General features: G+C 36.4%; 1 protein-coding gene across 2 annotated transcripts in view; it reads right to left on the bottom strand.

Annotated features, from left to right (window-relative positions):
- The window catches only part of DSP (desmoplakin), a 47919-nt gene extending 40760 nt beyond the window's left edge, over window positions 1-7159 (bottom strand). For both annotated transcript variants that reach the window (XM_051970722.1, XM_051970721.1), the window contains exon 1: window positions 6831-7159. In XM_051970722.1, the coding sequence (XP_051826682.1) occupies window positions 6831-7156 (326 nt within the window). In that variant the 5' untranslated portion in view covers window positions 7157-7159. The remainder of the gene's footprint in view (window positions 1-6830) is intronic.
- Window positions 7160-15902: the final 8743 nt, after the last annotated feature.

Here is a 15902-nt window from a genome sequence, read left to right on the forward strand (position 1 = left end):
GATATGCAGAATGAAACATACATTTCTGAATACAGACAATGTAGCATTTCGTTTTGTCTTATTGAATACTCATTATAGAGATTTGGTTTTCCTTTTATTTCTTGGGAGTGTGGGGATATAAAAGAAAGAATATAAATGCTTATTAATTTTTTAAAAAGAAAGGATTTTATGCTCAAGAACCAAACACTTGAAAATACAACTTTAATTTTTAGTCTTTCAGCCTGTTAAGAAAGTAACATTTTTGTTGGAGAAAAAATGATATGCATTAAAAAAAGAAACAAAAAAATAACTGGGGGGATAGGAGTGGGCACCAGCTATTGGAGGAATCAGGACAGGCTTTAGGAGGCAGATGGGTTTCTATGAGTTAGAAGACAGGAATTCATTATACACATTTGGGAATAGCTTTACAAAAGCACAAAGATGGAAGATGAAATGTCAAGTCTTGGAACTGGAGAAGCAGTTTGGCTAGAACTCAGACTCTGTGAAGGACAGAACAATGCACCTAGAAAAGAGAACTGGAATCAGATTATAAAGAACTCTCTAAGTTCTTAAGACCTAAAGTTATGACAGGATATAAGATGTTTCATTCATTAACTATTGGTATTTTATTGACTATTCCAAGAAATAAGTGATCAATTATCTGAATATTAGAAAGATTTGTTTTATTGAGTTGCTTGTTAACAAATCTTGAACTCTAGTTTTTAAGTTTAAATAAAAATATTTTGCTAAATGCTTAAGAAAAGAAATACTGAGAATTAACATTTGTAGTTCACTGAGTTGAGTTGAAATCACTGCTGTTTTTGAACCCTAAGACCATTGGGAGCCCTTTTCCCAGTGAAAGAAAAGGAGAAAATGGAAAGAATGGCTAATATGTTACTATCCAGCAGTGGCTAGTTTAGAATCAAACCTCAAACTCTTAAAGACATTCCTTCTAGAACCTCCTAGTCTGGAAAAACTGGTTAGCTTACCACTTTGGGGAGGTAGAAATCTAAAGTCACACCCAGTCCCTCCTTAACCCCACCCTGAAAACTCAGCATTTTGGTACTGAGGCATCAGTAATTTTTCTTCTTCATCTTCTTTTTTTCTTCTTCTTTTTCCTTTTCTTCCCAAGACATTTAAATAATCTGAGCAACAATAAGACTACATACATATTGAAGAGAAAGCCACTGGTGGAACTCATTTGATAGAATTGGCCCATAATTTATTATGCTTGTATAACACCATATTAAAGCCAAATTGCATTTCTGTCAAATAGACCAAAGGAGTAGATGTTGTAGTAGATAACTGAATAAATGAATGAAATTGATTTTTTAAAAAATCAAATATTTAATAAAAATATAGTCAAAGGAAGATAGGTAAATAAGAGCTAAAACTAATATTAGATAACACATTATTTTCAAAACAACAACAAAAAGCCAACAACTGGTCTGATCTTTTAAAATATATTTTGAGCTTCAATTTAGTAATTGGTACATGTTCACCATGAAAGGGTTGGTACATAGTTTTGACCACCGCAACTCATTACACCATCTAGGAAAACACAGAGGGGTTTGTTTCTCTGCATCAGTGGATGGAGAACCCACAGATGAAATCAAACTGCTTGTGTATTTGTAGTTCAGGAGTTAGAGCCCTAAAATTCTTCAGTTTCTCCTGATTATGGTTTATGACTTCATTTATTCCATTTAATTATGCACTCAAGAGACTGTCCAAAGATCTAAAGCTAGACAGGCTAACACAAGAGTTAATAACTTGGAGTCAAAGGCCCTCTATTTGAATCCTGATTCTGTCACTACCTGAATAATCTTAGGCAAACAAATCTCATTAACTCTTTTTCTGGGTCTGGGTTTTCTCATCTATAAAAATGAGAGAGTTGAACTAGATGACCTCTAAGGTTGCTTCTAGTTCTGGATCTACTATCCTATGATTCCGCTAGCTAGGTGACTAAACTTTAGTAACCTAATCATTCTGTACTTCAGTTTCTTTTTTTTTTTTAATTTATTTTAATTAGAAGGTTGGACCTGTATGATCTATATCGCCACTTCTGGTTCTAATATATTATGCTTATGGGCCTCATAAATAAGCTTAAATGACATACATACATACACACACACATAGATATATATACACCAAGCAATAACATGCTAAGAAAGAGAAAATTAATTTTTAATATTAAAAGGAAACATTGAGTACAGTTTACATACTTTAGGATTTTGAAACTAAGGGAATTAAAAGAAGCAATATCAAAGAGCTACATAGGGCAAAACAATCATTAACTCTAGTCCCTTTTGTTCTGCTTTTAATCTTTTGGCAAATCCTTCAGGAGAAATGTGATTGGGCTTTCAGTCTAGTCTAGATAGTATCTCTTCACTTTACTTTTTTGGAGGGGGAATGGGAGGGATGGGAAGGGGGGGACGGGGGCGTGTTTTTGCTGGTTTGTTTTGTTTTGTAAGGCAATTGGGTTAAGTGACTTGCCCAGGGTCACAGAGCTAATAAGTGTGTAGTCAACTAGTCACTTAGTTGCCCCTAGCCCTGCTATCTACTTTATTAATTTGTTTTTGTTATGATAAAAATGCATTGCACGTAGTTATGAATTCTTTTAATGAAAACAATGTTAACTCTGATTCAATGGAATAAAATATTCAAACAACACAATTTTAAATGGAATTCAAAGTAGAATTTTCTAGGTGTAGTCCAATTTTTGTTAAATGAAGATTTACTGAGCACTATAATAATGCACTGTCAAACCATGGTGCAGAGAAATGATTATATGTAGTTCACATAGTCTCCAATCAATCCAAAGAAGTAAAAGGATTTGTTACTTAAATATGCCTTCATTTAAATTTTTTTTAAAAGAATACTCTTTAAAATCTGATAGAGAGGGTGCAGCATAGTACAGTGGAAAGCTCATTAGCTCTGGAGTCAGGAGAATCTGCGTTTAAATATGACCTCAGACCCTTAACACTTACTAGCTATGTGACTCTGGGCAAGTTACTTAACCCAGATGTCTCACACACACACACACAAAAAAAAAACTGAAAAACATTAGAAAACTAAATGAAGGCAAAATGCAATTATTTTATACTAATTATGGAAAGAAAAGTGTATTTCAGTTGCTTCTACACTAACCAAATTGGGGGAAGGGATCAAGCTATCCATTATTTTTAAAGTCACTAATTTAATTCAGTTATACAACTTGTAGTGTGTTTGTTTTTAATAATAGCCTGTTTAACAGATTCAGCCCTTGGTTTTTAAAATGGTTTATACATGCACAAGCCACATATGTGAACTATACATATATAGTTTTTTAGAGAAACATTTTGTGTCAAAGAATACTCAGAAAAAGCCCTAAGAAAAACAATAGTTTGTTTTATGATTTGCAAAGTATTTAATTCACAATTTTCCAAGGGAGGAGAGAATATAGTTTGTTCAAAGAAAATAATCCTCTTGCAAGGTAAGACTCAGAACTCTATTTAGATCATCTAACTCCAAGTTATTACTTACTATTTTAGGGGAGAGAGAGGGGAAATTTTTTCTAAAGGATTTTCTAAGGCTGATATAGATACTTCTTGGAAAATATAGTATTAGCAACATTAAGGTCCACTCCCATTTATATGATTTAACTTTACATTTACCCAAGGACTTAGACCATAGTTTCCCTTTTAGTGAGCTTTCCCAAATTTGCAAGCCATTGTTTACAGATAAAAGGCTGAATTTGTACTAATCATTACCACTGCTAGAAAAAAAAAAAAGTGAATGCCTATATTCACTTTTATGACAGTAGGTCCTGAATAAAATTTTTATACATAAAAAGTTAAAATTATCATTACTATTGCCTTTGTTATTATTTGTTCTTATTTTCCATCACCACTGTACTCTCAGAAATTCAGGTTGAAACAGATCTAAGAAAATTATATTACACAATCTAAAAGAATGAGAGCAAGCTAATGCATGTCAAATAAAGCCTGTGATTGTATGCACATTGAACCAAATGACTTCAAACCAAGCACCACAAGTATCACTTTTTTAATAAAGAAAAATCAATGCCAATGAGTAAAATAACAATGTTGTATGAAAATTAGGTTATGTTTATATAAGTCTGTTTTCTCCAACAGAATATGTAAGTCTTGCTATTGGTAAAGGAATTCACAAGTAGAAGACAGAAGAAAAAAAGAAAATAAAATTTTAGGGATTTAAAAAATATGAATTATCATCCACAACACTTTTTCAGTTACTAAAGGCTATTAGTCATTATTAAGAATTTTACACATAAATAATCAGCCCTTTTCTACAATATTTTTAGTACCCTAAGACAAAATGTTGTATTTAAATGACTATTTTTTCCTTTTAAAGAAGCATTTTCTGGGCTTTAGCTCTAGAGGAGCAAATTAAAACAGTCACTGTCTTTCAAGAAATAAAACTTTGCCAAATACCTTGCTTTATTGAAAGGCTTTCAAGAACGTCTATATAAATTTTGACTTAGTACAAATTCATCCATAAAGAAAAAGAATGTCTATCTTGAATACAGTTAACATGAAGGGAAAATGGGGGAGGGGCAAGAGCAAGACTTTTAAAGTGGTCGAATTTCTTTTTTTTTTAATTATATAATCAATATTATACTATCTACAATTCTTTGTTGCTTGGCTTCTTTTTCTTTGACAAAACCTTCAGTTGATTTCGTTCAGACAAGAATAGTTTTAAGATGATTGACAGTCTTGAGGCAACCACAAAAATATCTAGAACAAATTACTTTGAAAAGAATTAGACCCGAGTGGGAAGCAGTTTAAGAGTTTTAATAATCCAGATAATTTAAAAACTACTTTCAAACCAAAAATCTTGAGTTTTTTCAGATAGGTTCAGCTCCACCCCAGCCTAAGGCCATAATGCTAACTACAAGGTGCAAAAGCACCCCAGATCCTCCTTTTCCTAAGGCACAGGAGGAGAAAGAAATAGATGATTCAAGCTAATAAAATCGAAGAAACTGACAAAATACAGTTCTGCACTCCAAGAAACACATGAGAAATCCGATCACGAAAATCACATTATATGAGCTCTTTCTTCACATATAATCCGACTTCTTCGTGGCTCTCCGGTTCTGGAAGTGGCCCTCTCAGAGTCACCAGACGCCATATTCCAGGAGTTAACAACAGGGAAGGTAGATGGAAAGGGACAACAACCCATCCATTGCCTTTTACAGCCATCTCAATAATTCTCCACAATCGCTAGGGAATCACTACTATCCCGGAAACACTTCTTTGGTGATACAGGATCTATGGCACCAAACAAAAGGCACCCTATTCACCAATTTAAAGCATTTCCCTCTTTCCTTATGATTTCATCAATACTGAAAAAGGGAATATAAGATCACTTTCCCTGGGTGGGACGTCAATTATCAACAGATACCGGGCAACTAGCCTCCGAGAGCGGAGCTCCGAAACATCTGGAGGCTTAGGCCAGGGAGAAACAAGTGCAGGTGACTTCGGGGTTTCCCTTACAGGTTCGAGGCCCTCTTAATTTGAACACAGCTGCATATCTCTGAACTTGTGAATGAGTTCCATTTCATCTCCTTCTGGCAGGAAAAGAGATGAGAATAACTCCAGAACTATTCGGGGAGTTGGGAAGAGAAGAAGCTCTTTGGACAAACCCAGGGTTGAGGATAAGAGTATGGGGATGACCACGAAGGGATTCCCAGCAGATAGGCGAGGAAGACACTCGTCAGTAGCTAAATTTCCTACTTTGGCTCTGCAGGAAAAAAGGGATGGTGAGACCCCGCCTAAAGCGCTCTGGGGGGTTCCTTCGGGCTTTCCGTGAGCATAATGGAACTAAATTAGAGCTATATTGGGACTAGGCACCAGACAGATTAGCAACCGGTTACCATCCCCCAAATCCAAACATTAAAACTGAAGGGGTGGGGGGCAGGGGATCCAGGAAAGCTCTTTTCCTTTAGTGATTTTTAAAATCTGTGCTTATTTTAGGGGAGGACGGTATGATTTTAACGTCAATATCTAGCTTTCCCAACAAAGCAACTAATTAACAATCATTTAATAATGCCTACTAAGTGCCAGGTACTGAACTAGGTACCTGGGGAAACAAAGACAAAAAAGGAAACCGACTAGCTCGTCTCCAAACACAACCCAGAGGCAAAACCACATTTTTCTCACCAGGTCCTCCCCTTTCTCCTCCTTCCCCTCCCCCCGACTATAGACCGCAAATAGTTTAGTATGGGGGCAGACTGGATGAATGATAGCTGTTCCCCAGTCCTCTTCCCCTTGGCTTCCTTCTTTAAACCACAATAAAAGACTGATTCCCAGATCGTGTCCCCGTAGTAGTACCTCTTAATTTTAAACACCCACTGTGTCTGAGCAAAGCAAAGGAATCCCAACCAAACTAGTCTCCTCTAAATTTGTAGGTGAAATACATACATTCGCCTCCCACACCATTCCCACAAGTCACCCTAGCAGAGTACAGAAACTCCGCTGGCTTCCTATAGGAAAAAGTGAACCTTGCTTTACTGCTTTGGGTCTCCTCTTAATTTCCTTTAAAAAAAAAAAGTAAAGAAGGAAGTTGATATTTTAAAATTAGGGCATTTAAATCCGTCTCTTAAGATATGGAAATGACCGAGAAGTCGGTCTTTGGAGAAAGTACCCACAAGAATGAAATCAAGCTCTTTTGAAGTTTAAAGACTTTTGCCCTTTGGGTAACTAGTTGTCTGGTTGGGAAAAGCGGAAATGTTCGATCCTCTCTTGGTACAGGTAGCTAAGCCCACAGAAACCCTCAACACCAGCCCCCTGAGAACGACGGAAGGGCCAGAGTGTGCCCCTGCGGTTACCCACCAATAGCCATCGGAGTTCTGGTCAGTCGCGGCACACCTCCGCATGTGATACATCTTGTTGTTGGAACCCCCGCTGCAAACGCCACCACCACCGCCACCGACACCGCAGACACCGCCACCTCCACTGACGCCGCAGACACCGCCTCCGCCACCGACGCCGCAGACACCGCCCCCGCCGCCGCCACCGACGCCGCAGACACCGCCACCGCCACCTCCGAAGCCGCCTCCTCCGTAGGACATCTCACAGCGTAGGTCCGGGCCGGATTCAGCACGGGTCATTCGACCCAGGGTGTTGATCCTCGGATGGGATCCTCCGTTGCAACTCATCTTGGCCAAAAATCAATATAACGATTTTAGGACTGAGGCATAAGCAAAAGTTGTGCGGGCGAGAAAGTAACCAAAGGAGCTTAACAATTAAAAGGAAAAAAAAAAAAAACCCTCAGTACCCCAAGACCCCCGCAGGAGCGTACAGCTGCTCGTTTAAGTCCGGTTTTCTCTCTTCTCTGCCCCTCTGGGGGCAGAGTTGGACAACACTGCGGGGCCGAAGTAAGGAAGAGAGAACAAAAGAGAGTCAAGAAGAAAACCCCACTGTGGGGCCGGGCCGGGGTAGGGGTAGAGCTTGGGAAAGGTGCAGCGCCCAGTGGTGGTGGTAAAGAGGGCTGGCTTCCAGAGAGGAGGAAAAGTTGTTGCTCTCGGATGGTTGCTGGAGCAGAGAAACTGGGTACGCGTTGGGTGTTGGTGTTGGTGTTGGTCGGTGGCAGAGGGTTAGTCTCCTCCCCGCTGGCACAGGAAAGGCGAAGCCACACCTGGCTGGTTTCTTTTTCTTCTACGTTGGTCTTTTTTTTTTTTTTTTTTTTTTTTTTAATGAACACACCCAAGGCGTGGTGGAGCAGTCGAGCCGCGCCTCCCCCACCTATCCAGAACTCTGGCCCAGTCTTCTTCCAGCTCCTCCCCCTGCTCCTGGCAGTCTCACGGACGCGAAGACAGTCCAGATCCCTTCCCACAGTCTCTCCCGGACCCGCCTAGCCTACTAGCCAGACCTGGCTTAGCTCCTTCCGTTCCTTGCTACACCTGAGCCCTGCCCAAGTAGCTCCGCCCTTTGAGCTGGTGATTCTTGGAGGTAAGACTGAAGCCAAGAATCGGAAGAATAATGTGCTTTTTGCTTGGGGCAGGGTAAAGGGGTAGGGGAAGAGGAGGAACAGCGCACCTTCTAGAGCATCTTTTCTCCCGGTAACACAGTAAACCGAATATCCCGGCTTTGGATATCTACCGAGGGCTTTCCAAAACGGATGGATGCCAAATCAAAAAGTATTTATGCAATTGGGGGAAGTGGGGTATCTTATGCTCGAATTATCTTGGTAGCTGCCTTAATGTGTCTGTTTTTCCTTTATTCTTTTAGAAAAACACACCAATTCCTGGAGAAGCCAATCAGTTTGGGCAATAAAATGCCCTTTTGAGAAGACACTCTCACTTTTTTCCCCCAATAAATTGCGCTAAGAACACAGTGCAATATGATTTTTATCCTTCAGAAAAGTTATCTATTGATAATTTAATTCTACATTTCCTATGCAATGGACTGGAAGCTGGAAATAGAAAGACAAAACCAAAGTTGTCTCTGCCCTTCAGGAATTTACCTACTATTGAATGGATATAAGATAGACAAGTATATGCAATATTAATTTCAAGATGAAGCTTAATTTGGGGAATAGAGAAAGGCATCAATTTTAGAGAGGAGTTTTTAAAATTTTTCAAGTTTTGAAAAAGTATATGATGAAATGAATAACTCTCCATCCAAAGTTGTCTATTTCCAAGCCCTTTTATTCTTGCATTTTATTTATTTTTCCTTCGGTTACATATAAAACAACATTTTTTTTTACATTTGTTTTTAAAATTTTTGAGTTCTAGATTCTCCCCTCTCCCCACCCACAATTAAGAAACCATATGTAAAGTTATATGCAAAACATTTCCATGTTAAGTTGTAAAAGAAAACAGATTTCCCACACAAATAAAAATAAAAACCCTCAAGAAAAATTAAATTAAAAAAAAAAGAATGCTTCGATCTGTATTGAGATACAATCATTCCTTTTCTGGGTATGGATAAGATTTTTTATCAAAAATTCTTCAGAGTAGTCATGGATCATTGTACTACTGAGAACAGCAAAGTCATTTAAAGCTGATCATCCCAGAACATTGCTATTATTTTGTATATAGTATACTTCACTTTGCTTGAGTTCATGGAGGATTTTCCAGGTGTTGTTTTATTTTTCTGAAAGCATCATGCTCATCATTTCCCATAGAATAATAATATTCCATCACAAACACATCCCACGTTTTTTTGAGCCCAATTTATGGACATCCCCTCAATTTCCAGAGTTTTTTGCCCTCAAAAGAGCTGCTATGAATATTTTTTGTACATATTGATCATTTTCCTTTTTTAAAAAATCCCTTTTAGTATTCATGCCCCATAGTGGTGTTGTTAGATCAGTGAATGTGCATGAATTTATAGCCCTTTGGACACAGATCATATTTTTTGATCATGCATCAATTGGGGCATAAGCCCATTTCTTCTTAATGGTGTTGGACCACATGATTTTCAGAAGTATTCCTTCAACTTGCAATAATGTTAAATTCTTCTTAAGAAAATAAGTTTCTTCTGCTTTTTTGAAAGTGTTGGACTAGTTGATGAAAAGTGTCATCTATTTTTAAATTTCTGGGATCTGTGATCTTAATGATATTAGTCTAATTTCATTCCATGAGTAATAAATTGAATAGCAAATAAATAAAATGATTTGCCCAAGGCCATTCTGCTGATTGATGAGAAGCAAGACCAGACTATTAATCCTCACTTTATTCTGGGTTGCCCCCTTTTCTTCTATAGAGAATTGTAGTTTCATTGTATTTGGCATGTTGTAAAACATCCTTATCATGTTGTAATATACCCTAGATTTAATGATCCTTGTAGTAATAATCCATCTCCTAAGTAACATTACTTAACATCTAGATTCCAAGAAGAAAATAGTTACAATGGGTATTTGTTATTTCTCCTGGTGGTAATGTCCCTTTGAGGGCTTTCTTGAATGAAAAAAATTACGAATCTATTTTCTCTAGTCAGTCTTAGAAGATGCATGTGTAGTAGCATAACTTTTAAAATGATACTTGAATTGTATTGCTGGAGAAACTGAGACAAGATAGAGATTAGAGAGTTTTTAATATTTTACTTGAATTTTTGAGAGGAAGAGACTGTCTGGGGGCAGAATAAAATCCATTTTGCCCCCAGCACTTTCATCTCAAAGAATTCAGCATAGCATGTGAAATTCCAAGGATTTTTATAGGGCTCTAGCTATCAGAGGACACAGAGGCAGAAAGGGGAGTAGAGTGAGCGCTGGTGTGTGGTAATTTCCAGGAATGGACCATAAATCCAGTTCTGACAGGTTGGAGGGGTGAGGACCATAAATTCTTGATAACTTAGGAGGACTTAGGAGCTAGAATCTGAGATTAAACATTTACAATTTATGACCCTAGAGTAGCCAACCCTAAGTTATCAGTCCTAATAGGAAGGAGGCAGGGGTTGCAATCAGGGGGATTGAGGCAGAACAATACAGGTAAACTGAAGTAGAACAATTTAGGGAAACTGAGGTAGGACAATGTAGGGAAACTGTGGCACAACAATGTCAGTATTAGTGATGCTGCACATTCAGGACAATCCTTACTGGATACAGCCTAGAAACAGAAAAATCAAGGGTTGGAAAATACAGGATCATAAGCTTTGAGAGTTGGAATGAACCTTCGGAATTGACTAGTCCGATCCATATCTCAACAAAAATCCTTTCTATAACATCCCTAACAACTGATTAATCTTCCTTCATTTCTATATCTTTAGTGATCTACTGAACAGCTGGAAATTGAAGTAGATAAGAGTACCACGATGAATCAGGAAGATTTATAGTCCTTGTGTTCAAATCTGGTCTCAAACACTTATCAGCTGTGTGACTTTTGGCAAGTCACTTAACCCTATTTGCCTCAGTTTCTTCATCTCTAAAATAAGCTGGAAAAGAGAATGACAAATTGCTTCAGTATCTTTACCAAGAAAACCCCAAATGGGGTCATAAAGAGTTGGACATGATTGAAACAACTGAACAACAAAAAAGTTATCTTTTAAAGCTTCATTTATAGATTACTGCTTCCTGAGTTATCTCATCCTAATTTTGATTAGCACTGTTAGAAAGTTCTTCTTTACATGATTCAATCTGCCTCTACACTTTCTACATACTGCTTCCTTATTCTCAGGACAAGATTTAGAAAGCAGTTTTCAGAAAAGGATAAAAAACCTCCAAACAAACCATTTTGAAGTTTGAGCAACTGGTAGCTGGAGGACATATCTGCAGATGAACAATGTCAAGTAGTTGAATTTATAATTATTAAATTAAATATTCTAATAGAAAAAGGTGCTTTCAAGAACAATACTATCCAGAATAAGGATGAACATTAACAAAAAGAGAATAACTCTATTTATAGATGACTTACTCTTATTTCTAAAAATCCTGAGATATCAAAATATAATGAATTTACAATGACAAAGAGATATAATCCTTACAGTCTTTTCAGTCTATACTTTTCCAAAGTATATTTGTATATTGGTAAGAGAACAGAGGGAAGAAAGAGAAAGGAATTGTCTTAAACAGAGAAAACTTCAGTAAATATTTGTTAATTAAAATAATAGCTCACATTTCTATACTAATGTACAATATGATTTCCTCATTACAACCCTGGGGGGAAAGTTGTATAGGTCAAAGCTTCTCAAATTGTGGGTCATGACCCCATATGGGGTGTGCCAAGTGAATGTGGAGGGTCTTGAAAAATTTAACAGCAGTAAAAGGTATCAAATATTCTGCCAAAATGTGATTCTTTATGTAAAAATAAAGAAGCACATCCAACTCATTAGTATACAAATTTGCTTTCATCTTTAATAAATAGTAAAATTATATGTATAAAAAAGAATTGCTTTAAAATAACTTTCTTTATGATTTATTATCAGCAAATGTTTAATTTGTATACCTATTTCATATACTTTTATACCTGAGGTTTCATAAAAATTGCTTGGGCAAAAAGTAGTCACAAGTAGAAAAAGTTTAAGAACCTTGGTCTGGATGGAAACTATCCCCATTTTATAGATGAGAAAATTAATACTCAGAAAGGTCAGTCAATAAGTATTTGTTAAACGCTTACTATCTGCCAGACACTGTAAACTAAATTCTGAAAATATAAATAGAAGTAGAAAGGAAGATAATCCTTATCATCAAGAGTCTTATATTCTAGTGGAGAAAGACAACATATAAAAGGAAATTGGAAAAGAGAGGAATTAACTTCCTTAAATATAGCTAGTAAATGTCAGAGCTGGTATAGGAATCCATGTCTCCTGAATCCAGGTAAGGCACTCATCCCTTTATATCACACTGCCTGTAAATTATTCTGTATGATCCATTCTTTCTCTAAGTTCATCATACTTCTATTCCTGGTATAAGAAATGAGAGGAGATAAGAAAGAGATAACAAAAGATGGAATCCAAACTTTTTATCCAATTCCAGATAGCTGTCATTTCATCTGAATTCATCTATGTTGATGCAGGTTATTGATAGTTATGTCTTAATATACTTTTTAAATCCTCCTGTCTCTTGTCCATGTAGATAACAGTTAACAAAAGAGTGCACTGAGTAAGAAGAATATATATACATAAATCTACTGTGGAGTTAGATCTAGTGAGGAGTTTAAAAAAAAAAAAATTTTTTTTTTTTAAAAAAAAAGGTCTATAGCAGACCAAGATTGCCATAAGACAAATGAGTGAAGCTTACCTGTGTATCCCTGTAACCTATTTGAGGTATAAAAAGTTGGTGAAAGCCAGGCTTATATAAGACATGTCAATTGGCCAAAAAAAAAGTCTTTCATCACTACCTGTAGACCTCTGTCTCAATATTTGCATTATAAAGAAATTTTGTAAAGGAGTTTTATGTATATAGAGGGATTTTTTTCAGTTTTGAAACTCAAATTTCATCAGCTCTACCCTCATCAGAGTGATAGTAGCTTCTGTCCCAGTGAAAGTGGGAGCAAAAATCCCTTGAAAAGCTAGAATTTAGAGAGTATTCAGAAGTCCAGTCAAGTAACTCTTCCTTTCCTAACAGTTGTACTTGGAGTCAATTCTATCATCATCATGCTCCTGCCCCAAATAGATACTTTTTACCTCCATTCTCATCCATACTTTTCAGCTTCCTTTTGTATTGTCTTCCCCATTAGATTGTAAACTCCCTGAGAGCAGAGATTCTTTCTTTTTCTCATTTGTAATCTCATTGCACAATGATTGACACATAGTAGGTGCTTAACAAATGTATATTGTGTTATTTTGTATTTTGGGGAGGACTACCTAAAATATCAAGCAATGATGAACTGTTTCTTTTGTTTTTCCCTTCTCTATCTCAATTCCACCAAAATATCCCAGGTCTACTCAAGAATAATCTTCGGGGCTTTGTTTTTATACTCACTAATTACAATATAGAAGTTTTCTTCTTTAAGTTACCAGGCTACCTCCCAGAGGCATTATAATGTGTTGGGGGTGTGAAGGAGAGGGGAGGGAAGGATAAACAGAGTGAAATTTTAAAACATTTGTGGTCTATAAAATGGATATAGTCCAAAAAAATCAATGCTCTCAATGTAACCATATATATCAGAAACTCATTCCTGAATCTTAATTATGAGCATCTCTACTTAATAGCAGTATTCTGTTACCTCTTATTTGTTGGATTAAATAATTAAAATTAAAGACATTTAACTGGATGTTATCACCTGAAAAATACATACACATACATATACATAAAGAAATAAAAACCTCCACTCTGTGCACCATATTTGATCTAGTTTTGAGTCAGGGTGGAATAGTAACACTGACCTGAGAATTAGAATACCTGAGTTCCAGTACTAAGTAGAAAGGAAGGAAAAAGCCATTTGTTAAGTATCTATTGTGTGCTAGGCACTGTAATAAAGGCCTATTATCTAATTTGATCTTCACAATAATTCTGGGAGGTGGACAATTTTACAATTGGGGAAACTGAAGACAATGGAGTTAAAGGACTTGCCCAAAGTCACACATCTAATAAATGTCTGAATATAGATTTGAACTCAGGTCTTCTTGACTCCAGGTACAATACTCTATTCCCTTGCCACTTAATTGCCTCAGTAGTAACTATGTGATGAGTCAATGACTAACTTTTCAGGACCTTAGTTTCCTCATTTGTAATAATAATAATGCAATAGGTAGCATTTATATATTGCCTTGAGGTTTGCAAAAGGCAAAAAGAGTTTGTTAAAACATTTTTTCATTTTATTTTTACAACGCTGGGAAGTAAGTACTGCTATTATTACTCCCATTTTATGGATTAAAAAACTGAGGCCAACAGAGTTAAATGACCTGCTCAAGATCACAGGTTAGTATCCGAGGACAATACTGTCTATGGGTTTTCTCAGCAAGACTTTGCTATCCTCAGCAATGCAATGCTAGCATGGTTTGCCATTTCCTTTTCCAGGGGATTAAGGCAGACAGGAGCTAAGTGATTTGCCCAGGATCACACAGCTAGTAAGTATTTAAGGCTGGATTTGAATTCAGCTCTTCCTGATTTCTAACCAGGCATTCTAACCATAGGGCCTGTAAATATATAAACAAAGAGGTTTAAAATACAGAATTGAAAAAATTCCTTCACTTCAAAGTTTTCAGATTCAGTGATCCAAGTGTGGTCAGTTATTCAGCATAAAGTATCAGGGTGTTAATATTATTTTGGTCTGTATATCATTTAATCAGGGCAGGAAAAGTAAAATTTGGAAACTTCCTCTAACAATGCAAATTGACTACTAAGTGTTTTGTAATTTACACTGTGGGAGAACTATCCAGATTTAAAATGCTATTAGTACCTTTTCGACTTAAATTCAGATCTTGATTCCTAGACATTGGGCCACACTGACCCTTGCTATGTGGCTTTAAAAGTCAGTGATTCACAGTTTGAAGCTGAGCATTTGTTGACAAGCCACTCTACTAAAGTCAGCTATTTTTTTCCACCCACTCATGGTTACCTCCCCCAGAACTGATAAAAGCAAATCATTGGTACAGTCTTTCTCTCCCTGACTGACCAAAGAAATGACCTTGCTAAGCAGGAAAAAACAATAAGACACATTCTGGATTTATTATAGAAACAACACACCTTGAACATAAGTATTCCTTGTCTGTTCAAAATTCCACGTAAGCTTTGTGTTTTCTTAGTAAAGGATATTCTCTGTTTTACAAAGAAAATTGTTTTTGTCCTAGAATGAATACTTATCCTGCCTGGATGGGGAGTATTTTCACAACTTCAAGATTACAGAGAATGGGGCAAGGGATTTGAAATTTTTTTTTAAAAGAGTACATTCATCATTTTTTCCAAATAAAAATAATATATTAGTGCCTTTGCTTATATTGAGTGTCTTAATTTTTTTTTAAATGCTGAAGGGAATATAAGGAAATTGAGACGTTAATGCATTGTTGGTGATGTGAACTGATTCAACCATTCTATAGAACAATTTGGAATTATACCCAAAGGGTTATAAAATCATGCCTACCCTTTGATTTAACAATAGCACCAGTAAGCATGTGTTCTGAAAGAGATTCTTTAAAAAAAAAAAAAAAAAAGGAACTATTTACAAACATGTTCAGAAATATTTATAGCAGCTCATTTCTCAGAGCAAAAAATTGGAAATTGAGGGGGTGCCCATCAACTGAGGAATGGCTGAATAAGTTGTGGTATGTGATTGTAATGGACTATTATTGCTCTGTGTGAAATGATGAGCAGGATGCTCATAGAAAAACCTAGAAATTCCTCCATGAGCTTATGCAAAGTGTACTGTGTACAAAGCAAAAGCAAATTTGTGGGATGATCAGCTGTGAATGATTTTGCCATTCTCAGCAATACAATGATCTAAGAAGATCTCTGAAGGATTTATGATGAAAAATGCTAAGAACTGATTGTCTGAATATAGATTGAAATATACTTTTTTTGCT

This window comes from Antechinus flavipes, chromosome 1, assembly GCF_016432865.1.
Source record: "Antechinus flavipes isolate AdamAnt ecotype Samford, QLD, Australia chromosome 1, AdamAnt_v2, whole genome shotgun sequence".
Lineage (NCBI taxonomy): Eukaryota > Metazoa > Chordata > Mammalia > Dasyuromorphia > Dasyuridae > Antechinus > Antechinus flavipes.